At 41.8% G+C, this 25,257-nt stretch overlaps 2 protein-coding genes across 7 annotated transcripts; both read right to left on the bottom strand.

Moving 5' to 3' along the window:
* Positions 1–246: 246 nt before the first annotated feature.
* Positions 247–12,150, bottom strand: zgc:109965 (Nicalin-1-like). Of its 2 annotated transcripts, none has more exons than XM_061687595.1 (16): positions 12,047–12,150; positions 11,627–11,793; positions 10,796–10,986; positions 9,938–10,082; positions 9,759–9,856; positions 9,530–9,607; positions 6,477–6,580; positions 6,314–6,402; positions 6,064–6,203; positions 3,092–3,270; positions 2,239–2,326; positions 1,479–1,517; positions 1,160–1,332; positions 1,040–1,093; positions 883–961; positions 247–532 (listed from the first exon to the last, which is right to left on the bottom strand). In XM_061687595.1, the coding sequence occupies exons 2-16, from the start codon at positions 11,769–11,771 to the stop codon at positions 476–478; spliced, it is 1,659 nt and encodes a 552-aa protein (XP_061543579.1). In that variant the 5' UTR covers positions 11,772–11,793; positions 12,047–12,150; the 3' UTR covers positions 247–475. The 2 variants fall into 2 exon arrangements, with proteins under 2 accessions (XP_061543579.1, XP_061543578.1); XM_061687594.1 differs by having other exon boundaries at positions 2,227–2,326.
* Positions 12,151–12,767: 617 nt separating this feature from the next.
* On the bottom strand, positions 12,768–24,293 carry fam219aa (family with sequence similarity 219 member Aa). Of its 5 annotated transcripts, XM_061687600.1 has the most exons (7): positions 24,077–24,293; positions 20,782–20,878; positions 20,455–20,548; positions 17,279–17,359; positions 15,728–15,782; positions 15,584–15,657; positions 15,181–15,317 (listed from the first exon to the last, which is right to left on the bottom strand). In XM_061687600.1, the coding sequence occupies exons 1-7, from the start codon at positions 24,134–24,136 to the stop codon at positions 15,284–15,286; spliced, it is 495 nt and encodes a 164-aa protein (XP_061543584.1). In that variant the 5' UTR covers positions 24,137–24,293; the 3' UTR covers positions 15,181–15,283. The 5 variants fall into 5 exon arrangements, with proteins under 5 accessions (XP_061543583.1, XP_061543581.1, XP_061543580.1 ...); XM_061687599.1 differs by lacking the exon at positions 15,584–15,657 and having other exon boundaries at positions 12,768–15,317; XM_061687597.1 differs by lacking the exon at positions 15,584–15,657 and having other exon boundaries at positions 12,768–15,317; positions 15,707–15,782.
* Between the last annotated feature and the right edge of the window lie 964 nt (positions 24,294–25,257).

The following is a 25,257-nucleotide window of genomic DNA, read 5'->3' on the forward strand; positions in this document are numbered from 1 at the left end:
TTTCAAGACATGTTGCGAATCCGCCTTGTCCGCACGCACTGAATCATGGGAGACGTAGTCCACTACATACACGTAAGTACTTAGTACTTTATCATATTTTGGCATTTATTAAATATGAATAAGAATCGAATGAGAAGTGGGATTTGTATATTTCTTTTGATGATAATAATGCCTCATTGAATAATAATTTGTTTTTTTTTATATTGAATGCATTGAAATAAGACTCTAACAGACCCTTTATTTGTTTGTGTAATGTATGTATACAGCAAATTATGCAGCTGTTAAAAGGATAAACAAAAATTTTTGTTGTTGTTTTTTTCATAATGATGATTGAAACATTTCACACAAGTCCAAGGTAAAAAAAAAAAAAAAAAAAAAAAAAAGCTTTTTTCCTCGATTGCCTTGTGTTGTGTTGAATCGTCTCAGTGCATGGCCAGTAAAGTCAAAACGGATTCTGAAATAGTCTGGGTCTTTTTTAGTGGTGCTTGGGTTTTACTGCTGCCTTTAGTTTTGGGTAGACATTGTCAAAGTTCTGCAAGAGAGAATAGAAAGAAGATTACAAGGCTACATACACATACTGTACATTCAATACCCACATCAATTAGGTGCCCCTGCACAAAACAACGAGCTCCAATAGAGCTACATCAAAAATTCAGTCTGTATTAAGATATTAATGCTCACATTTTATTGAAATTCTCAAATAGCAAGTTTTAAGCAATAATCAGAAGAACTGTAGATATTTGTCAAGGCAGAACCTTTAATGCAGTTCTTGTATCAAATCTTATTAGATTGTGCACTACCTTATGTTGTGGCCGGTGAGTGTATTAAGCGTTATGTTTACATACACATTATATTATTATTACCACAAAAATGTGAACATACCTCCACTGCGTAGTAAACAATGCCCAAATATGCTGTGATGCAGCCACCCAGGAAGAGATCAAAAGCAGCAGGTTTCACCCTGTAATATACAAGTACTAGGTTTTTTTTAATGTGTTTTTGTTTTGTTTTTGTTTTTGTAGAAAAAAAAGGTGTGTACCTGTGCATCACTACTGGCTGGCTCATTTGATCAAAAAATGTAATATCAGGGTCCCTGCATGGAAAGGTTTGTGAGTCAAATGCAAGTTTGAGCAGAAGTGAGCACTTAAGAAAATGTTACCTTTTGTCCTGTCTAAAAGTGTGCCTGTGGACTTGCTGTAAGTAATGTTTCAATTCATGCTCCAGCGAGTTGACGAGCAGGATGTGAGCAGGCTCTTTATCCATCAGCTGCGTGGCCCGAGGGACTGAAGTCAGGAAGGACATGAGACTGGATATTCGACTGTCATGGAAGTCCTGCAGTCGCAAAGATGAAACGTTGTAAAAATACTGTGCACTCATCAAGCACTAAAAGTTGTCCTTGTGAACACAAAATTAATGTAATGTCTGCACATGAACACTAGAGGCCGCCATTTTATTCATATTGTCAATGAGACGCTTACCAACCGGCCTTTGAAGAGCTGAACATCTTTTGGTGAACTCTTAAAATAAAACAAGAATAACATATTAATATTTGTTATGGACGATATTATATGATCATTTGTTTTACTGTTATTTTGAAGGTCAGTCTTTAACCAAGAGACAATGATTGAAAAAAATACTTTCGTAGGAAAAGCCGTTTGAACCTTTATATGTTACAGTATATCTTTGATATCCAACTTAGGGTCCATGTACTAGTACACACCAGTAAGACAATTCAGCACACTAGTAGAATGACCAGGGCGCACTAGTAGAACGCCTTTGTTTTACTAGTAAAGTACCCACCCCTCCACCCCACCCCCGATACTGCCATTTCTGGCCTAACAGTATACAATTAAACCTTACAAGTCAACTAATTTACTGCACCGGGAACACTACAAGGCCCAACTAGTAGGCATGTGTCACATACTATTAGCCTCCTGGACCCTACTAGTAACACCAAAAGTATTTTTGCTTCACTAGTAACCTGTAGTTGTTTTCGGAGTAGGCCCAAGTTGTCCTACTAGTGTGCAGAAATGTCATACAGTATTGGAACGCAACAGTGGAAAAAAACGTCATTTGTGCTACAAGTGGGGCCGAGTCGTTCTACTAGTGTCCTGAATTGTTTTACAAGTGAGGACAGAAAATGTCATAGTACATAACATGGACCTTTAGCTGGCTACCAAGAATATCGACTAAATACTCAAACGGTGATCCATAATTATGGCCTACCTTTTTCCTCACCTTGTCTGATAAATGGTACATGTACCGTGCCAGCGCCTCTGCAATGATAATACCATTCCGCTTAATTTTCTTTAAGTCCACTTGGCTACTGTTGGGACACATTTGAATAATCAGTAATATGAAAAGACACTCAATGCCATTCTTATCATCTTTCCTGGGTGAGCTGGCTATCCCAGCTGACTTTGGGCGGGAGCTCAACCTGGACTGGTTGCCAGCCAATTACAGGGCACATACTGCATAAAGCGTTCACATAGACATTAAACAGCAATGGACAAAACAGAATTTTCAGTAAAACCTACGGGGAGAACATTCAAATTTCACACAGTAAGGCCATAGCCAATATTAGAACCCAGAACTTCAGAATTATGATGCTAACAACTTGGTCACCATCCTGGTGCAAATTAAAGGGAAAACAATTGCCCTACTAAAATGACTTTATATTAATAAACAAACCGTGTGTTAAAATCTCAAGTAAGAGAATTTTCTCACAGTGGGGACTGGGTATGACACAATGCACAATACTGCATCACTGTGCACCATGTACAGTTCCTCAGGGCTTTGGGGCAGCTGTTCCCTTTTCCCTCCTGTTCGCCGCCCCTAGTCACAACCAAAAATCTTTTAAATTTCCCTTCAGTACAGCTGAAAGTTAGCTTAGCTGGTTTAAAAGAAGGATTTTTCTTTATTTTTCTCAAGCTGCTGTGCCTCCCCATAAGTCCTGTGCTGGACCCACCCGATAAGAGTCTGAGGGACACAAATTGACTCATGTCCCCTAATTCTTGATGGTGCATTGTCTCACTTTGCACAAATATGATACATCTGTTCAAAATTAACATAGACAGAAGTAAGAACCTACACAGTGTCGAGCAAGGAGCCCCGTAGCTCGGATTTGGGGTCTTCCAGGTGAGACAGAGTGAATGCTGGTATCCTGCGCAGGCTGTAGCGCTCGTGCTCCCAGGCGACTGTGGATTCCACGAGGTTGATCTTTTTATGGACCAGTTCTGTCTTCATCCATGGGAATCTGGAGGAAACCACCTGAATAGCAAAAGTTGGGGTGTTACAATTTCAGGGTTACATTTTTTGGCAGGTGATTTTAACTCCCATAGTGTAATTTTAACATTTAACAATTGTTCAGATTTAAATGGTGTCCAGAGAAGGGGTTATTTCACCAAGTTGATCACATGGTGTTAGATTAATTCTTCAGAGATGTATTTAATTAAGCGCCACCTTTGCACCTCCACTTCAGTTTGAGAGAGACGAGTCAGCACCATTTTCCTACTTCTGTATTTTCACATGGTGAATTAATTTCAAACTTACTCAAAATAATTATGAATTGATGCTGTGAACTGCAGCAATATGAAAACAATATATGCTGTAACGAAGGCGAAAGCCTTGCTACTCCCAGCATGCTTTGCTAAACGTTGCTTTTTTTTGCTGACTGTCCTGCATACGGGCCTCTGCCGCCTTGTCGAACAAGTCTGAACTGAAGACTCTCATCATCAAAGGAGGGACACAGGACAACTGGTTTCTCACTCAGACGAATTAACTTTCACGCACAGCAGGTCCAGCAGGTCCAACAGGGCTCACCCACAAAGTCTTTTCTCTGAGGGGCCATTTGGCCCGTCTGGTCTGGGACAGTTGATGGAGCACAAGCGACACCCACTGACTGTTGAGAGATACTGCAACATGTTCTCACCGAATGTTTCTGCTTTAGTATTTTAAGAACCATGCATGAATGCCCAAAGTGTCTACCACCACAGCAATGTCACGAGTGATAGTATTTCTCCGAATTTGGATGTCTGCTGGTTAAATTTGTTTGCCAACCAAATATGCTTGTGTTTATTTCTAAACACAGAAATGTTATACAGTGAGTGTTATTAGCATAAGATAAGGTTAAAACACTCATTGCATAGATTAAACAGTGCGTGTAAACAGTGCATTAGCTGGGAATTAATCTTACTTTATTCTGCTGGTTTTAAACCACAAATCATCTTAAAATGAAATCCGATTCTAGAGGCGCAGTCTGCCTTCCGTTTGCTCAAAGGAGCCGGCGCCGCTCTCTGAGGCGCATAAAAAGCCGAAGCTCCTTTGTCTTTTGCTCTGGCTCTTGCTCCCTCTTGCACTCTCTCGTTGTTTAACCTGCCGAGGATCTGGCTCAGCCCGGGTGCCCCACCTCTCACCACGAGGTGGCCGAGGTGCACCGAACTTCCCCGCCGCGCCGCCAAGCATGAACCGCAGGAAGGACCTGCCAACTCCCCTAAGCTACCCTTTTGGGTGTGGGGCAGTTTATGGACAAAGCTCCGTTAGGAAGGAATTGCGGTGCAAGTTTTTCCCTGACCGCGTGGTGAACAACGCCACTGCAAGCGCTCCGGCCATCCTGCACCTGAAGTGCATCTTTTTCTCTTCTTTTCTTTCTTTATCTTCAAACCAAACCCTTGTGAGCGCTCTTGCCAACGTAGCGGACACGCCATGAAAAGATGACACTCAGCACCCCAGTCTCCGGCGACCACCGCTCTTCCCGTCGAGATAGACAACCACGGAGTGGCGAGACTCAACTTCACATACAGACGCTAAGTGAATCACAATGATACCTAGTTTGCAACAGGACGCTAAACTAATTAACCTCCACCACCAGCCAGCCCACAGACCCTCACCAACGAAGGCGTCTCCTCACTGCTGCGCAGGTGACACTTAGCTCGTCAAGTTGCTCGCGACACCCGCAGGCGACGGAACATCACTGCAAACGTGGGTTCATTAACCACAGTCTTTACCGGACTTGGCTGGGATTTAATATTTTAAGAACTTTACATGAATGCCACTAGTGACTGTATTTCTGCAAACTTGAATGTCTGATGTCGAATCTGTTGTCAACTGAACCAGATGAAATGTTTCACTCCACACCACACAAATGCCACCTTGCAACTATTACAGTGTTCTCACCAAATCACATAACACTTGAAATGTGTGCAAAGCAATGCAAAGCGGGAAAATTGTCTCGTTATCTTAAAATCCAATCATTAATATTTTATTCCACTGGTTTTAAACCACAAAGTAATCCTAAAATGAAAAGTAACACTCATGGGGGTCCAGCTTCCATGGTGGCCCCAAAGGTTGTGGGAGAGAAGCGTTGGGACCACCCCCTTTTGGCTCACTTCGACCATAAAAGGGCCGGAGCTATGCTCTCTGTGTCAGCTCTTGTCTCACCCGATCAACTTGCCGATGACTGGCACAGGCAGGACGCCCACCTCACCACAAGGTGGCGAGGACATATCGCACCATCCCCGACTGCAGAGGATCCTGCAAGCGCTCCGAGCTACCCTTTTTGGGGGCCTGAGCTCACCCTTGGGGGCACAACGCGCCCGTTCCGAACGTCTTGCGAGCAGAGACACACATATATATTGTATGATAAATGGTATAAAATATATGGTAAGCTAAAGTTGGTATTAGGTTGTTACTTTTTTTTTTTTTTTTTTTTTAACCAAAATGAGCAAGGTAGTCCTACTGTCGAGTGGTGCGGTGGGATTCGTTTTTATGTGTGTGTTTAAACACATGTAAGAACCTGTGAGTTGATATGTTAGTATAACTTATTTTTGTTGTTATTAGTGATCCCAGCACAAGTAAGTAAAGTCTACAGTGTTTCTATTGAACTTATTAGTGAATGAACACCATATCACATATGCATGTTAGTCAACTGGTGTACGGAGTTGCAGAGCCAGCACATCGAGGAAGGATGAGCCCGCCCCACCCACCCACAAGGGGGCGAGGGGACGGGGAGTAGCGAGCTCGTCCAACAGGGGACCCAACCAGGTGGACGTTACTGTTACTTACCTCGTCCAAATGTTGAATGAATGTGTACATGGGAGTATCTGATTTTGGTGGGCGGGACACATGCATGTACAGCTCATCACCATTGGCCAGTGTATCCAAACATAACACAAATGCCACATTGTCATGAAGGAGGCTTGATTCTGGTGAGTAAAATAGGTTCAAAATAAAATCAACACTAGACTGTGTTCTTTTAGTGAAGACGACAGTCCTTGTGGTCACAGTAGAGGGTTCAAAGTTCACCAGAACTCACCAGCATGGTCCAGGTTTTCTTCAATCCATTTCTTTGTACCTATGAAATTGTGTTTTCCTCCTCCAGTGAGAGAGAACATTAAATGATACCTAAATGACCAGACATTAAAAAAGTTGTTGCATTCAAAAACGTTGCAACTATAGTGTTTTGAACTGTGACTAACCGTGGTCTGGTGCTCGGGCTACTATAAAGCAGCTGGAAAAGACGCACCAATTCGAGCAAGATGGTGACGCCGCTTCCATTAGAGTCGGCTCCATAGGACAACCACTGTGTGATACAAACACAGAGTGGATGAAGACAGTGACCTTGCACACTATTGTTGGTCCATGTATCTTGGCTCGTCACATAATGTACAATGCCGCTGCCAATTCTTGCTGCTTTTTGTTCACATTTACGTGGCCTATTTGTTATAGTATAGTATTCTGCTTACAAATTGCTTAGTCATGTATAGTTCTCATTCAACTGCGGATAATACCAAGTTAATGTTTAAGCCACGTTAACATTGCTGATATTTATCTACTGCTTATGTATTGACATTTTTTGATACATGTATAGTTTTCGCAACCTAAAATGCTGATGACTATTCCTGCTGCTTTTCACATTTACTTCCCTACAGTATGTGTATAATGATTCATCTGTTTTTCGGTCACATTTCCAAAACCATGACTTTTCAGGAAAACCAAAAAAATATCATGTTTGTCGTGCCATTAACATTGCATTGACAAAGAAAGAAAGCCATTTTCAATACTTTCAGTCAGTCGGTCAGTCATTTGTAAAAATAACAACAACAACGTGGGGACTGACTAACAGTATTGATTTAATTAGTAAAAAAAGAAATCTGAAATTGACCAAAGTTGAACATAGGAAGTGACGGTATATAATTCTTATTACATTTACTGTATGTTGCCACATTTACTGCTGATTTTCATTCTTTAGTCTTATTGAGTAAACATGTACATACGGTAGAAATATTTATTTTTTGCATGCCATGATCTTAAACCCTAGGCTGCAGTGTTATGTACCTACATGTTAGCATACGGTACCACAAAGCTTCTGTAGTTAAATGTTGCAATTATTAAAAACAAAGTACTTATATTTGTGCCACCATATTTAAGTATTTTTCAGGAGTGTTCAGTATATTGGGATTTTTTTGCTGTAATGCAATAATGTACAACCCCAATTCCAATGAAGTTGGGACGTTGTGATAAACATAAATAAAAACAGAATACAATGATTTGCAAATCATGTTCAACCTATATTTCATTGAATACACTACAAAGAGAAGATATTTAATGTTCAAACTGATAAACTTGATTGTTTTTAGCAAATAATCATTAACTTAGAATTTTATGGTTGTAATATGTTCCAAAAAAGCTGGAACAGGTGGCAAAAAAGACTGAGAAAGTTGAGGAATGCTCACCAAACACCTGTTTGGAACATCCCACAGGTGAACAGGCTAATTGGGAACAGGTGGGTGCCATAATTGGGTAGAAAAGGAGCTTCCCTGAATTGCTCAGTCATTCACAAACAAAGATGGGGCAAGGTTCACCTCTTTGTGAACAAGTGCGTAAGAAAATAGTTTAAGGACAATGTTCCTGAACCTACAATTGCAAGGAATTTAGGGATTTCATCATCTGCGGTCCATAATTTCACCAAAGGTTCAGAGAATCTGGAGAAATCACTGCATGTAAGCGGCAAGGCCGAAAACCAACATTGAGTGCCTGTGACCTTCGATCCCTCAGGCGGCACTGCATCAAAAACCGACATCAATGTGTAAAGGATATCACCACATGGGTTCAGGAACACTTCAGAAAACCAATGTCACGAAATACAGTTCGGCGCTACATCCGTAAGTGAAACTTGAAACTCTAACATGCAAAGCATAAGCCATTTATCAACAACACGCAGAAACGCCGCCGGCTTCTCTGGGCCCGAGCTCATCTAAGATGGACTGATGGAAAGTGAAAAAGTGTTCTGTGGTCAGACAAGTCCACGTTTCAAATTGTTTTTGGAAATTGTGGACGTCGTGTCCTCCGGGCCAAAGTGGAAAAGAACCATCCGGACTGTTATGGACACAAAGTTCAAAAGCCAGCGTCAGTGATGGTATGGGGCCGCGTTAGTGCCAATGGCATGGGTAACTTACACATCTGTGTCGGTACCATTAATGCTGCAAGGTACATACAGGTTTTGGAGAAACATATGCTGCCATCCAAGCAACGTCTTTTTCATGGACGCCCCTGCTTATTTCAGCAAGACAACGCCAAACCACATTCTACACGTGTTACAACAGCGTGGCTTCATAGTAAAAGAGTGTGGGTACTAGACTGGCCTACCTGCAGTCCAGACCTGTCTCCCACTGAAAATGTGTGGCGCATTATGAAGCGTAAAATACGACAACGGAGACCCCGGACTGTTGAACAGCTGAAGCTGTACATCAAATGGGAAAGAATTCCACCTACAAAACTTCAACAAGTAGTTTCCTGAGTTCCCAAACGTTTATTGAATGTTGTTAAAAGAAAAGTTGATGTAACACAGTGGTTGGTAAACATGACCCTGTCCCAGCCTTTTTGGAACGTGTTGCAGCCATAAAATTTAAAATAAAGTTAATGATTATTTTCTAAAAACAATAACGTTTGTCAGTTTGTACATTAAATATCTTGTCTTTGTAGTGTATTCGAATAAATATAGGTTGAACATGATTTACAAATCATTGTATTTTGTTTTTATTTATGTTTAACACAACATCCCAACTTCATTGGTATTGGGGTTGTACTTTTGTTATTATTAATTAATTATATTATTATTAATTAATTATATTATTATTAATTAATTTTGGGGTTTGTATGAATGCACTTTTCAGTATTTAATTAATAATTAATTATTATGAATAATAATAATTGTTAATTATTAATAATAATAATATCCATCCATCCATTCATTTTCTGAACTGCTTATCCTCACTCGGGTCAAGGTGGAATATAGAGTACCCGGAGAAAACCCACGCAGGCACGGGGGGGACATGCAAACTCCACACAGACGGGGCCGGGATTTGAACCAGGGTCTTTATAAATGTGACGCAGATGTGCTAACCAGTCATCCACCTATTATTATTATTATTAGTAGTAGTAGTAGTAGTAGTAGTAGTAGTAGTCGTGGTGGTAGTGGTAGTGGTAGTGGTAGTAGGAGTAGTCGTAGTAGTAGTTGTAGTTAACTCACCGGTGCCAGTCCATATGAATCATAGTGGGCAGTGATCACAATAGTCGGTATGTCCTCACCGGCTCCAGGAAGCACTCCCTCAAATGCACAGTTCAATTTTTTGGAATGTATTAGAAACAGTACAACACAGGATAAAGGGTAAATCTCAAAATAATCAGGTTTGAATAATTTGGGATAAAATATATATATATATATATATATATATATATATATATATATACACACTTACTTCGAGTGTGACCAGTGCGGTGTCTGTAATGGCCTTGATGGGGACATTGTTGCTCACTAAGATCTGAAAGGCTGTTGCTGTTACCATACTTCGAAAGACTGTCACAGATCAAAACATAGCGCTTTAAAAGTGCCCTATACTAGGGTGTTGGGTTTGTTTTCACTATGTCACCCTTTCACCTCGAATGAATATATATGAAGTCCGTGCGGATGCAGCCTTCTTCACCTCTTCATACATGTACAGCATCTGTTCATCCTCAGGGGCCACATATACTGGCATGAGAGTCTCTTTCATCAAGGCTTGACTCTCGCTTATCATGAAGGACTAGAAGACACAAAATAATTACAGTTTGCTGTACATATCTTAAGAGAAAAAGGACAACAAATGTAAAATACTATACTTACAAAAAATTTTGGGGTATACAGATTTGGGGTGATATTTCAGTATAAAACCTATAACCTCAACAGTTGAACTTTATTTGACCTTCTCTAAACTTTTGAATGCACATTCAATAATGTTTGCATAATTTAAAAACAATGATCTGAACAGCAAAATTCAAAATAAGTGTTATTTTTCAAAGGATGTCTACTGATATGCCATTCTGAGACGCTTCGCATTTTTCTGTTGCAACCTGTCGCTGACACTCTGTGAAGTGAGAAAATCCTGTTTGAAGTCTCGCAATGGCGAGGTGCTGTTGATCAATTGTTCGGCATCATCTTGGTCTTATGATGTCACAATGTGAACAGCAAGAGGACTGTTTAAATAAAAACAAAAAAATGATTGAACAGGAAATGTAATGGTTAATTGATGGCTCAAACATCTGTTGTGAATTTTGCCACTCAGCTTCTTTGTTAGAGAATAGTAAGTTGTGCAGAAAGGACTGCAACACTGCACAGTTGGACACACAGTTGTGAATTCAAAAGTTTAGAGAGTTCACCTGTAAAGGTTATAGTGCATTTAGGTTCATCCAGAAATTTCATTCGAAAGTCAAATTCCCATAATCTTTTGTGAGTAGTTTATCTTGGTAAAACTGCTACCTGTATTGCTTCGGGTAAAATACTTGACATATTTTTGGGGAGCAGAATCAGAATGGCAGCAGCATTTTGTCTCTGAGCATCAGTGTATGTTTTGGTGGTGAAGTCCGCAACCTTCATGATGACACAGCGGCGGGTCAGCACTGGTTCGTCAGGGGACCGGGCCTCTGCCACCACGATGGCGCCACGGCAACCTAAACATCCAGGAAAAGTACCGTGACAATATATCCATCCATCCATTCTCTATACCACTTATCCTCATTAGGTTTGTGGGGGAGCTGGAGCCTAGTCCAGTTGACTTTGGGCAAGAGGCGAGGTGAACGCTGGGCTGATCGCCAGGCAATGGCAGGGCACATATAGACAAAGAACAAGTCAATCACATTCACACCTAAGGACAATTTAGAGTCTTCACTGAACCTAACATGCAAAAGTATTTGGAATGTGGGAGGAAGCTGCAGTACCCAGAGAAAACTCACGCAAGCACAGGGAAAACGTAAACTCTCTGTGCCTGTGTGGGTTTCTCTCCAGGTACTCCAGTTTCCTCCCACGTACCAAAAACATGCATGGTAGGTTAATTGAGTACTCTAAATTGTCCGTAGGTGTGAATGTAAATGGTTGTTTGTATATACTGTATCTGCCCTCACCTGGGATTAGGCTCCAGTACACCTGCGACTGTAGTGGGGGTAAGCGGAACAGAGAATAGAAGAATGGTATGGATGCTTACATGCCTTTGCACTCAATTCTGCTTTTTCATGAACATTTGAATGCATTGCAATAACCTGTGACAGCACAGAGTAGGAGACAGGGAATAGGCATGTGAAGCTGTAAATTTACCATGATTCTGCTTTGCCAGATTGTATTGTTGCATCCTGTAGGCAGTGAACTCATAGGATGACGCAGCAGAGAGAAGGGAGCCATGCAGAGAGTGGACACAGAGCAGCAGCACTATGACAGCAAACCATAAGTCTTGCAGGAGCATGATGCCATGGGCGACCTGTGTTCTTTATAAAAGACAGCAGACATGGGCTTTAAACAAGGCCAATACTGAAATGTGCATTCATACAAACATACTAAAAATACATTTTCATGACCTGGTAGGATGTAATATATAATATTATATAAAATATAATGTTAAAAAATACAGCAATTATACATACGAGACAGCATCACAGCATATCTTTGGATAATAGTAAGACACTACAGAGCACCTTTGATCGCTTTAAAGATGCAACATAACACTCAGTCCCTCCTCACCTGTCTCATGAAATCGTTAAGGTCTTCCAAGACACCAACGCTGTCCTGCTCAGTACAAACTATCTCCTCAGACTCCAGGCGTCTAAGGTAAGCCACCATTCACCATCTGCTCCCAAGGGATTAGCTCCAAGCTAATCACAAAAAACCCAACCCTCCCGCCCAACATGGACACACACTACAGTATACTGTTACTCATCCATCTATCCCACTTCCCCATAGGATGGCCTATCCAAATCAGATTATTTGATGGATGCATATTACGTCATTTCTTCACTCATAAGGAAAACGAAAAATGAGAACATTTGTTTATATATCGATTGAAAAGTGAAAAAAAAATGTTGCGACACCTCAGTTTGATGAAATTGGACGAGCTTGTTTTTATGTTCTTTTATTGAAACGCACTGAGCTAAGGACCTCCAAAGGTGGCGCATCTTGTTGGCTCACTACCCAAATCAGCAGGTACCACCACATCTAATCGAATATTCCGATACAGTACATAGGGTGTAGGTTCAGCCTTCACAGAGATCAAAAAGGTAATAATTTGCAAATATTGTATGTTTATTGTAATTGCTGTTTCTTGTCGTAGAACTGCACAGCCGCATACAGATTCTGAGATGTTTTTTGGAGGAAAGAAAGAGCATATCTAGTGTAGTGGCCAAACAAATATGTAGGTGTGCATCTTAATATATTTTTATTATGCAATTAATAACTGACAAAACAATTTGGGTTTCAGATATCTATTTTATTTTTGTGGGACATGTTGCACTATACACAAAACTTGAACACCGTTTAGTGTAAATGGAACCATTTTAGTCATCATAAGTGTCTGACAAAACAAAACATTGGTTGAAATAATTTTTTACACAAAACTGGAAAATAATTTAAAATGTTACAACTGCAAATAAATGTATTGTTTAATGCGTCATTATGGACAAAATATGGTAAGTGAAGCTACAGCTAAATCAAATGACACTGTTCAGAAACAGTGTTAGTTATAAGAGGACTGACACACCTTAGTATCTTTTACCGGGTCGGTGTAAATGTTTACTATAAACAGAAGCTAAGTAACAAAACAGACTTTGTTTTAACATAATGCCACCAATTTAACCATCGATGTTGGCACCTTGTGTGGTTTTAGTCAAAGGGGAAAACTTATTCCATAATAGGCTTATATTGTGATTAATATGGGATTTGTTTGTCCATTCATTACATTTACTACAATTTGTCCCATTGAGGGGACCAAAACATGACCTCATATACAGTACTTGACCTGCAAAAATAACCTAACAAAAAAATATTTAGATATACTACATCTCAATGTAGTATTTCTCCATTTTAAAAAACTATAAACATACAGTATGAGACCCAAGGTGAGTTATGAAGCATGAACACAAGGTTTCCCCAAATATTGTAATATATGAAGAATAAAATTAAATAATTTCCATTGTGCAAGTCGTGAAAATATTCTGAATGTTACGTAACTTCCATTAGTGTTAACCACACACACGCCTAAGTTGTATCCAAGTTATAAAGCACAGCTCAGCTTGTGATGGTTTAGTTATATCAGCCAACTGGTCAAAGTTGGCACACAGGAAGTAGAACAAAATGACATGTTTGGGGGCGGGGTGGGGTACAGCCTTGGTCTTTTCGGGTCACCTTTATCAGAACAAATTCACACAATAGTGCTAGCACATACCAGTGTAGTAAACACAAAGCGACTGTGTGAGAAAAGGCCATTGGCAGTGAAAACTCAAAGCTGTTGCAGGTATTATGGATATTTGTCCAAAACATATATCAGGTTGGATATGTACATAACAACAACAAAATCACAATTTAAATAAAACTGAAGAACTTAAAAGTATTTTACACCTTTCTTAAACAGGAAACCTCAAATTAAAAAAAAGAAATAAAAATGTGGCCACTGACGTTACGGTAAATTATGTCAAAATTCACAGCAGGTACAAAAAAATGGCACAAAACAGCAGGTTCTCACAAGAAATTAGTAGGATTTGGTACAAAAAGTAATGCATTGCAACTAGTAGAAACCTTGCATATGATCGATTTCTCTCGACGAGCTTCTTTTTAAAAATGTGTTCAAATAAAATGTCATAACAGCTTTGAAATGATATTCATTTATGAAAATATTGCCAATTTTCAATGTGTGATATACAGGTTTTTTGAGTTTTGTGGCAGTTGTTGCATGCACACAGAGCTCACATGCAGTAATGCTTATGTTTCTAAGGTTATAATATATTTTGTACCACTCCTGCTAAATTCTCAAGACAAGATGTTCCCTTCATATTGATGCATGGGTAGCCATTAGCTGAGAAAGTGCTCTGCCACCATTTCCTAAAAATAGCTTCTCAAAAAAATAGTATCGTGAATGATGTCTGACAGTATGATTAAGGGGTCAATAAGAGTGAGCAATCATCTGCACAAGTCGGCCATTTGACAGTTTTAACAGGCAGCATGCAAAGCTATTTGTTTTCACTTTTATTTATTTTTATTTATTTTTTTACCGCAATAATGAAACAGACATTACATGAATTAGAAAACTAAGATTTTAACTACCTTAAGTGTTTATGGTGAGAAGCTTGATGGTTGAGGGCTAATTCTCTGGGTACTACTCACACATTCACATTATCTTTATGTTGGACACACACATGAAGACAAAGCAGACTGGCAGTGAGGATCCACACAAATTCCAATCTTTTACCAGAAGCAGATGAAATAATTCAAATGATTCCTTATCTCCATCAGAGGTGTCTGGTCTTTCGTCCAATGTTGTTTCTAATCAACAGTCCTGAATGGTCCATGTGAGCAAAATGAAATCTACTGTAATGAAGAAAGGTCGGGGAAGAAGTAATAGGTTTTCCTTCAAGCTGATGTTTGTGCCTTCATTGCAGTCCTAGTTCACCATACAATGCAGAAGGTGCACACATCCAACCATAGGAGGAACGTGCACAAGATCCATTGGTGTAGCCTACCTCAGTCGCTGACTCAGACATTTACAGACCCTTCTTTTCCTTCTTCTTCTAAAAGGTGTGCAAACTGTTTAATCCACTCTTTTTGTGGCCCCTGTATTTTTTCTTTTGTGAAGAGGAGGGTGGTGCTACTGGATCTGACACGCTGTGGAGGGAGCAGCTTGGCAGCACATGCAGGTGGGGTTGACCGCTTTAGGGGGGATCAGATCTAGGTCCTCATCATCTGGGATCTCATCCAGTCGGTAGCCATCCTTCAGGAGCTGGATGTTGAGGTCCTGATTGATTTGCTGCAGTACAGAGAAGTAGGACTTTAACCATGACCTTAGGAAGAAATTACTGAAAAATGGGTGTATGTTTATCAAAGGGGCAAAGTAATTTGGTTTATTTACAAAAACAATGAACAGTAGAGTGGTAAATTTGAAGGTAATGAAGTGAGGTTAGAGGAACCGATAACTAGAAAAAAAACATTGGTAGACAAACACAATGTATCCCACCCCTGCCCCAACCCCAGCCATTTGGCAAACAACTAGTAGGGTCAGTGTTGAGAGTGTACCTGGTAAAGGATTGAAGTAACGATGGAGTTCGATGACCAGATGGTGATGTTTGTGCTTTCGCCAAATGATATGGCTAACAGAGTGACACTACATGAACTTAGATATAATGTGTGTATAGATACCTGGTCCCTCAGACATCTCACCTCGGCTGAGGAGTATCCTGATGACGAGTACCTGGACATGTCGAAGTCATCGTCACTACAAAACATAGACCGACAAAAGTTAGAAGATGCTCTTTTCCACTGTTCATCCACAGGGATAGTCAGCTGTTTGGTTGCTCATGACTGAATGAATGATTCACATGTGGATCCGAAAGCATACTACTGTAGGCTTCATGTTATCTGCTATTGCATTGTGAAGTGGACAAATAAAAATAATGCAAACCCTTTCAATGAAGTTCTATATTCCATGTTGTAAGACATACTTAATGCTTTACATTACATTTAAACTTTAGGTAGCTGGAAAGTATTTTCAGTTAACATAAAACCTGTTTGGTAAAGCCCAGATCATCTGGGCTGACAAGCATTTTATAAATGCATTGGCCCCAGCAAAGCATACAGTATACTGTATTTAGAAATCATTGTTCATTATTAAATAATTATTTAGATTACATATATTTTAAGATTCTGATGATAAAGTGAAAAAAGTTTTAGAGACAATTTTCATGCAATTTTTGTGAGATCACGTTAATTTTTATGCACTGACCAGACATTTTCTTGTGATAATGTGATACTCAGACATTTAAAACCAAAATATTTGTAATTTGTAGTATTTCAAATCATGTTTATTTTATTTTTTTCGGCCACTCATGAAAACAGTCTGCCGCTCATGAAAACAGTCGCCAAACCATGCCCACTGTGCGACAGTTCAGTCGGGTTTGTCGGCATCGCTCAGTGTGAAACAGCCTTTAGACGCCAAGATTGTGAAAGTGACAAGTCACCACGCTTAAACGCCTACATCTGCCGGCCAATCAGATGACAGTGACGTCACGGCCCTCTTCAGCCTGAGCTTTAGAACCAGGTCGGAGGAGGTTCTGAGGAATGGTTCCATTGTCACTACCCAACCTTGAAAAAGGGTAATGTAAAAGTGACCACACAGAGCGGAACCACGATGGTTGGGGGTCGAACCGGCACAATGGAAAAGGGGTTTATGTGTGCATGTGGATCTAGAATATGGACAATCAGCTCATTGGTCCTTCCAGGAGGCCCAGGCTGCAATGGATGTTCAGTGGGCAACATTTAACACATATCATGGTGCTGTATAAGGTTCATTGTTAGAAATATACCTTTTGTGACACCAGTCATGGAGCTTTTCTGACATGCCTTAATATACAGTAATTTTTCCGTCAGATTAGACCAAAGCGAGAGGACAAAGAGTAGGACTTATCTTTATCCAACACAAACCAGTCCAGCACAGGGTGGAAGCAGACGCTCCCTCTGAGCTGCTTTTCCCTCTCCAAATCCTCACCCCACTATCCTCTAATCCTGCAACCTGGGAGAGGCTTTGCCCCATTTTTGGATCCTTACTGTTCCAACTCTCTCAAGTGGCTACATGGATTAATTTAAAATGGTGAGACCAACAACACAACAAATCCATCACTCCCGTCTTAGGTCAGGCATTTTGCTACTGACAAGTTTCGTATTTTGAAGTGTGAAACTGTGTGTTAGAAGGTGAAGTGAGTAATCTGTGCATACCTGTCTGTGTCCAGTGCTACAAGGGGCTTCTCATCTGGGCTCTGGTCTAAAGAGGAGTAGCCTTTATTTGGCACAACCAACCTAAAGAAAGACAGCATCATGTTTCCTAATTAGAACCCCATTTTAAGTTTGTTGATAGCTGATAAATCCCACATTAAGTATTCAACTGAATGTTTTCATAATTTTGTTTTCAATGTCACAAGAGGCTTAAGAATATATGGAAAACACCCCTCCTTGAGCCGTCACCTTATCGTGGTGGAAGGGTTTGTGTGTCCCAATGATCCTAGGAACTAAGTTGTCTAGGGCTTTATCCCCCTGGCAGGGTCACCCATGGCAAACGGGTCCTAGGTGAGGGACCAGACAAAGCACGGCTCAAAGACCCTTTATGATGATGACAAAAAAATGGACTCAGGTTTCCCTTGCCCGGACGCGGGTCACCGGGACCCCCCTCTGGAGCCAGGACTGGAGGTGGGGCTCGAAGGCGAGCGCCTGGTGGCCGGGCCTGCACCCATGGGAGCCGGCCGGGCACAGCCCGAAAGGATAACGTGGGTCCCCCTTACCATGGGCTCACCACCTGTGGGAGGGGCCATAGGGGTCGGGTGCAGTGCGAGCTGGGCGGTGGCCGAAGGCGGTGGCCGAAGGCGGTGGCCGTTTTGGTCCCCTCAATGGGACCTTGGCGATCTGAGCTTGACCCGAGCTGGTGTGTGAGGTCGAGAAGTTCCGACTAGATATAGTCGGACTCGCCTCCATGCACAGCTTGGGCTCTGGTACCAGTCCTCTCGAGAGAGGTTGGACTCTCTTCCACTCTCGAGTTGCCCACGGTGAGAGGCGCCGAGCAGGTGTGGGCATACTTATTACTCCCCGGCTCGGCACCTGTACGTTGGGATTCACCCCGGTGGACGAAAAGGTAGCCTCCCTCCGCCTTCGGGTGGGGGTACGGGTCCTGACTGTTGTTTGTGCCTATGCACCAAACAGCAGTTCAGAGTACCCACCCTTTTTGGAGTCCTTGGAGGGGGTGCTGGAGAGCGCTCCCGCTGGGGACTCCATCGTTCTGCTGGGGGACTTCAATGCACACGTGGGCAAGGGCGTGATTGGGAAGAACAGCCCCCCCGATCAGAACCCGAGCGGTGTTCTGTTATTGGACTTCTGTGCTCATCACGGCTTGTCCATAAAAACACCATGTTCAAGCATAAGGGTGTCCACACGTGCACTTGGCACCAGGACACCCTAGGTCACAGTTCGATGATCGACTTTGTGGTCGTGTCATTGGACTTGTGGTTGCATGTCTTGGACACTCGGGTGAAGAGAGGGGCGGAGCTGTCAACTGATCACCAACTGGTGGTGAGTTGGCTGCGATGGTGGGGGAAGATGCCAGTCCGACGTGGCAGGCCAACACGTATTGTGAGGGTCTTGTTGGACCTCAGTGCGGCTTTATTTGTCATTTTATTTGTCCCCCTTTTGTGTTCCAACTACAGGGGGATCACACTCCTCAGCCTCCCTGGTAAGGTCTATTCAGGGGTGCTGGAGAGGAGGGTCCGTTGGGAAGTTGAATCTCAGATTCAGGAGGAGCAGTGTGGTTTTCGTCCTGGCCGTGGAACAGTGGACCAGCTCTACACCCTTGGCAGGGTCGTCGAGGGTGCATGGGAGTTCGCCCAATTTATGGACAGAATTTCAAAGCCGCAGCCGAGGCGTAGAGGGGGTCCGGTTTGGTGGCCTCAGTATTGCATCTCTGCTTTTTGAAGATGATGTGGTTCTGTTGGCTTCATCAAGCCGTGACCTCCAACTCTCACTGGAGCAGTTCGCACCTGAGTGTGAAGCGGCTGGGATGAGAATCAGAACCTCCAAATCTGAGACCATGGTCCTCAGTCGGAAAAGGGTGGCGTGCCCTCTCCAGGTTGGGGATGAGATCCTGAGATGAGAAGCGGAGGAGTTCAAGTATCTTGGGATCTTGTTCACAAGTGAGGGAAGAATGGAACGGGAGATTGACAGGCGGATCGGTGCAGCGTCTGCAGTGATGCAAACTTTGTATCGATCAGTTGTGTAAAGAAGGAGCTAAGCCGAAAGGCGAAGCTCTCGATTTACCGGTCGATCTACGTTCCTACCCTCACCTATGGTCACGAGCTGTGGGTCGTGACCGAAAGAACAAGATACAAGCGGCCGAAATGAGTTTCCTCCGCAGGGTGTCCGGGCTCTCCCTTAGAGATAGGGTGAGAAGCTCGGTCATCCGGGAGGATCTCAGAGTAGAGCCACTGCTCCTCCACATCGAGAGGTGCCAGATGAGGTGGCTGCGGCATATGATTCGGATGCCTCTCGGACGCCTCCCTGGGGAGTTGTTCCGGGTACGTCCCACCGGGAGGAGACCCCGGGGACGTCCCAAGACACGCTGGAGAGACTACATCCTTCGGCTGGCCTGGGAACGCCTCGGGATCCCCCCGCAAGAGCTGGATAAAGTGGCTGTGGAGAGGGAAGTCTGGGCATCCCTGCTAAAGCTACTGCCCTCGCGACCCGACCTTGGATAAGCGGTAGAAAATGGATGGATGGAAAACATGCTAAGAAAGTCAAAGAAAGCCAGAGGAACATTCAATGAATGAACGCTATAATTTCCTGGAAATCGTTTGCCATTATGAATACAACTTGCATGCCATACAGGAGAGGCAGAACACAAACGAGAACATGGTGAGTATAGATTGACTGTAAAGGCATTATATTGTGTTTCCAAACAGCTACATATAGAAGGTGTGAGAGAATGTTCATTTTATGTATCTGGCTATTCCATAAATCCACAAAAATTCGGAAAAACGGGGTAAATCTGGAACTCTCAGACTGCAAGACTGAGAGAAGACAAGATTATTAGTCTGCTTCAGAGTATTTGGCATCAAGCCATTCGGTAGCCTTGGCTTTCATATATTTCCACTAATCCACCAGGGAGTGGAATTAGACAGAGCCAGTTGCCAATACTGTGGGTTACACCAGCTTTATGCGCTGACTTGTGCTTGCCATTTATTCACACAGAACACAAACAAACCCACATCTTTGTTATTTCAATTTCTTTGTAGCATTACAAAGTCAAATGACATCCCTCAAAATGCTGATGAAAATCTACTGTGTTTGTGCATCAAATTGCAATGCAGACTACTGAATGGAGACCAACACCACTACGGAAAGGAACTCATTACCTTGTCCTAGCATTCTTCTTAGGTTGTTGATTGACAGGACTACCCACAGTGCCATTCTTCACTGATCCCTTCCTGGCAAGATCCCTCTGTTTCTCTGGGCAACCACCGGATGTGAGGTCATCAGTAAACATGGCAATTAACGACAACATGATTGATTGTAATGAACGGGTTAAATCTATCATAATAATAATAAAACACTTTTAAACAACTTTTGGCACCTTTTTAACTGGATACAATATTCTTTTAATTCTTCTTGAAAACTGCTTACTCAGATCTCAGTGCCGTAATGATTTCATGTGGTGATTTGCACTGTGTAGGTGGTGATACCTATTTGGACTTGCAGTGGTGAGGGCTTGTAGTTTATAGCCACTGTCTCTCCTTTGGCATCAGGGTCACCTTCTGAGTTGGAGGAGGCTGCTGGATCCTAGAAAAATGACGGGAGAGTAAAGCTTTCCTCTTTATTGTACCAGCAGACACATTTTATCACATTCTGATGCACCCTTAACACAAACATTGCCACAATCTCTTTAGATGGGATTCGTGTCCAACACCCCAGCACTAATTGCCTGAGGACAACTATGGCTGTGTGGTGTGCAGCATCAATAGGCCCGAGTGTTCTGCCTATACACTCCTGGCTCTAGTTTTTTCTGTGTGAGCGCTGATGGCATGGAGAGGAGGCTGTGGGAGAACAGGGGGGCTCCTGTTTTAGCTGGGGCGTCAACAGATTGAGAGAGAGGAGTAGGGTCATGCTTGGCTTTCCCTGCTAACCCCCGCTAAGTTGCACATTATGTTTATTCTAAAGCCCTCCACTGTTGCAACAGGAGGGACTCCACGGGGCACATGGGTGGAGACCGTCAGGCAGTTGGCAAGCAAATTCCCAACATTTACCATGGTGATTGATGGATGCTCCAAGGAATGAAATAATGAGAGTTTAATCTGTGCTAAATCAACAGTAAGTTTCCTAATCGAGAGAATGAAATGGGTGACTACTTAGGATAGAATTCGTCATTGGATACACCTGCATAATTCAATAAGATCAAATAGAAAAGCAAAGGAGTGGAAAAACAAAAAAAATCCCAAAACCTCAGAAAAAAAGGGGGGGGGGAGACTGGTGAACGCATTAAAAAAAAAAGGCCTGGAAGACCACAGAGGGCAACTACATCGGATGGAAGCAGAATCATTGCCTTGGTGAAGAAAAAAAAAAAAAACTAACAAGCAAAAAGTCAAGAAAATCAAATAGGTATACATATTATATAGGAATATCACTGTCAAAAATTACAATCACGAGAGACATTCATCAGAGTAAATACTGAAAGTTTGCAACAAGGTGCAAAACTGGTAAAGTTACAAAAACAGGATGATCAAGCAAAACCATATATTATACAGTTACTTGTATGGCACTTCAGCCAAATAATCTTTAGCCTCTGAAAATTTAGGAATACAGGATCAATTGTTATTTGTCCTAAATGGTAAAGAGATCTTTTTGAGAAACTGACAGCTCTGTGGTTTATTAAAAGTAGTTTGTACTGGCATCATAGACCTGCACAATACAATAATCAAACCATACTGCTTTGAAAGATCATGTGCATGCCACCACTAGAAATATAGTATTTAAGACCCATGACATTCAGGATCAACCAATGCTATTTTTAGATGGTATCAAAAATAAAACATGGCCTGCTGCCCTTGCCTTTCACATACTGCATATTGTATCATTATATTGACACACCCACTTTGACACAGAAATGACACAATCGCTCTATGTATGTATTTCCTTTTTCATTACCCTGATCCTCCTTTACTGCCTTCTCTGACGACAACAGCACCACTAGGCTGCTGACACATCACGGAGTCCACAGAGATTGAAGGAGGATTACACATCATGGCTTCTCCTAGCGGCCAATAGCTGTGAGGCCTGACTAATCTGGTGACCATGAATGACAATAGCGACTGTTCTGCATTACACCGCAACAAGAAACACAGCAATCTATCATAATTGGATCTGAACTCCAGCAACATGTTTTTTCCCCATTTATGTGTTAGAGCAAGGTTTCACCACAATTTTTAAACTCAAGGCCCAAAATATAAATCTGGTTTCTCCACTGGCAGTAATTTAATAAAATAAATAATGGATTGTCTTAACATCGACATACGCAGAAAATACACTCCGCGTGTGTGTGTGTGCGCGCCTGTTTGTGTGTGTTAGCAGGTGCCAAGTTAATTAATTCGGAATGACAATGAGGTAAGTGGTTAGCATTACAAAGGCCCTGCCATATGTGCCACTAAAGCAATAAGATAGTGTAGAAATGTAAAGTGAGTGACTGCACCAATAAGATGACCAAAAACACTGATGCTTAGTTTGAAGAGTAAAAAACTACTGCTTCTGTTTAATTATAATTTAGGTAGGATTGCCACAGTCTACATTATTGCCCTACTGCAAATAGTGACAATGTGAGCATTGACGCCTCCCTAAAAGGGTTTGCCTATGGATGCCACAAGGTGGTGACAAAGGACTACTGTTGTCTAAATGAAAACTTTCATGAAATTCATGAAAATGAAACTCTTTAACTCACTTCAAATTGTTTCCTTGGTACAGACACGCCACCAAAGAAAAGTGTATAGGTCAGTTTTTCAGCAAATACCAAAGGATAAATACCCCCCCCCCAAAAAAAAAATATCCAGAATTTGGCAAATCCCAAACCGCGACTATGCGGGGTTTCACTGTACTGCAACTAATATAGGGAGGAGCACAAATTTTTGGCGTGATTGAGCTCGTTCATTACACTGTGGCTTGTATTCATACATGATATGAGTTTTGTTAAATGCAGTGCGCTTAACACCAGTGAGTCCCAACCTGTTAGTGTGCCATGAGAAATCATCATCAACTTCACATCATTGGTCCAAAATGAGTATTTGTTTACCACAAATAATTAATCTTTATGCATCTATCTATGGCAGCGATATATAGTGACAGGCAGAACAATAAAATTCTCTTCCACTAGATCTGAGAAGGTACATAATTGACCTGTGTAGGTACCATATTTCGGTGGTGTACCCTAAGATTTTATTAATGTAGTAATGTGTAAAGTGCCTTGCCTCAGTAAAGGTTGAGAACACTGCCCTACAGAATAAGGCGCAGATTCTTGTGACTTGCTGTTACGAAGTGTGAGTTGTCATATGACATTTTGGCAAAATGGAAACGTGAAGAGCGGAGCAGCCATCAGTCTCGAACAGAGCTCCTCTTCATCCTGTGGGCTTGCACGCAAGTTGCACGTCACCAAATGTGATCGTGGTGGGCGCAAGCTGCGTTAATACGAGCGTAGTTTGCAAAGACGTCATTTATGCCACGTTTGACCATTCGCTAGGCTAATGCGTTGTTCACTAGCTCGTTTTCATCCAAGGTGGGGCGAGGCTTGGCAGCGATGCTCTTATTCGTGTATCGAGCTGACGTTATCGTTTCTCCCATCCCGAATACAACCAGAGATAAGATGCAATGCTCACGGGGGAATCACAGGTTAGCCGAGATATGACGCAAAAGGCACAAACCGGACATCTACGTTTCCAATCGCAGTCAATGGGTCGATTAGCATAAAGATGTGTGCTTGCTCGCTCGCTCGCTTACCAAAGGTTGCGTCTCTCCGTTGACTGGAGGGACTTGGAACCTGTCGATTTCTTCCATCATTTTTTTGACCAAACGTTATGGTAACGGCGCAGTATTGACGATAAACTACGGTTTGCGTCTAAGTGTCCCGATTTGAGATGCTTCGTTGCGGCATTATAGCGGCTCGTTTTCTTCCATCCCGACAGAGGTGACTCGACAGCAAAACAGCAGCACCGCCTCACTTCCGGGAAAAGCAAATCAATATTCATGAGGAGCCCACCCTATCAAAGACAACATCACCGGCAAGTGCGCAGTAAAGCAAGTGCATGGCTTGGCTCACTGTTTATTCACATTTACAATTGACACAAACGTGCACCGTAAGGGACATCAATCCATCTGCGATATTGATATACTGTATTCACATCTATTATTTGCAAACATGGAAATAGAGCTTGGGAAATTGCTTTGACAGATGAAAACAATTAGGAACAAATTTTTGATGGACCTCAGAACTTTTGAATACAAATGCTTTGCGTATGACTCTCAGATGAAATACTGCTTTATGCTGCTGCTGTTATTTTTAAGTCATTATTTCAGTGTAAAGAAATTATACGGGGTGACTTCAGCTCTTTTGAATATCTCTGTTTTTTAGTTAAAGGTGACCCAAAGGATATTGTTTTAATAATTTATAGACCTCCAAGATACAACGGAAAATTTACTGCTGTCAGTTATTTGTACTGACTACAACTATTTTGTCATAAGGGAATACTTTAACATTCATGTTGACAATAACATGGAAAAGAAATCTAAAGACACATTTGATCTCTCTCAACATATTAAGAGTCCAACCCACACTCAAGGTCACATCTTAGAACTGGTCATCTCTAAGGATGTTGAAATTATATCAATTGACATTAAGGATATGGCTATTTCTGACCATTTTTGTGTATTATTTGCTTTACAGATTCTTCCAAAAATTCAGACAACCTCTATGTCTATTAAGAAAACTTACATAAATGAGAGTACTGCCACTAAGTTTATGGAGACCATAGCTGTGCCACAAACTGTGAATGGTCTGACAGTTGATGAACTTTTGGATAATTTCACCTGGAAAATTTCAAATGTCATGAATGCCGTCGCTCCTATTACAACTAAGACAATCTTGAGGCGACCTAGAACACCGTGGAGGAGCACAATGATGG

The sequence above is a fragment of the Phycodurus eques genome, chromosome 10 (genome assembly GCF_024500275.1).
Source record: "Phycodurus eques isolate BA_2022a chromosome 10, UOR_Pequ_1.1, whole genome shotgun sequence".
NCBI classification, from domain to species: Eukaryota; Metazoa; Chordata; class Actinopteri; order Syngnathiformes; family Syngnathidae; genus Phycodurus; species Phycodurus eques.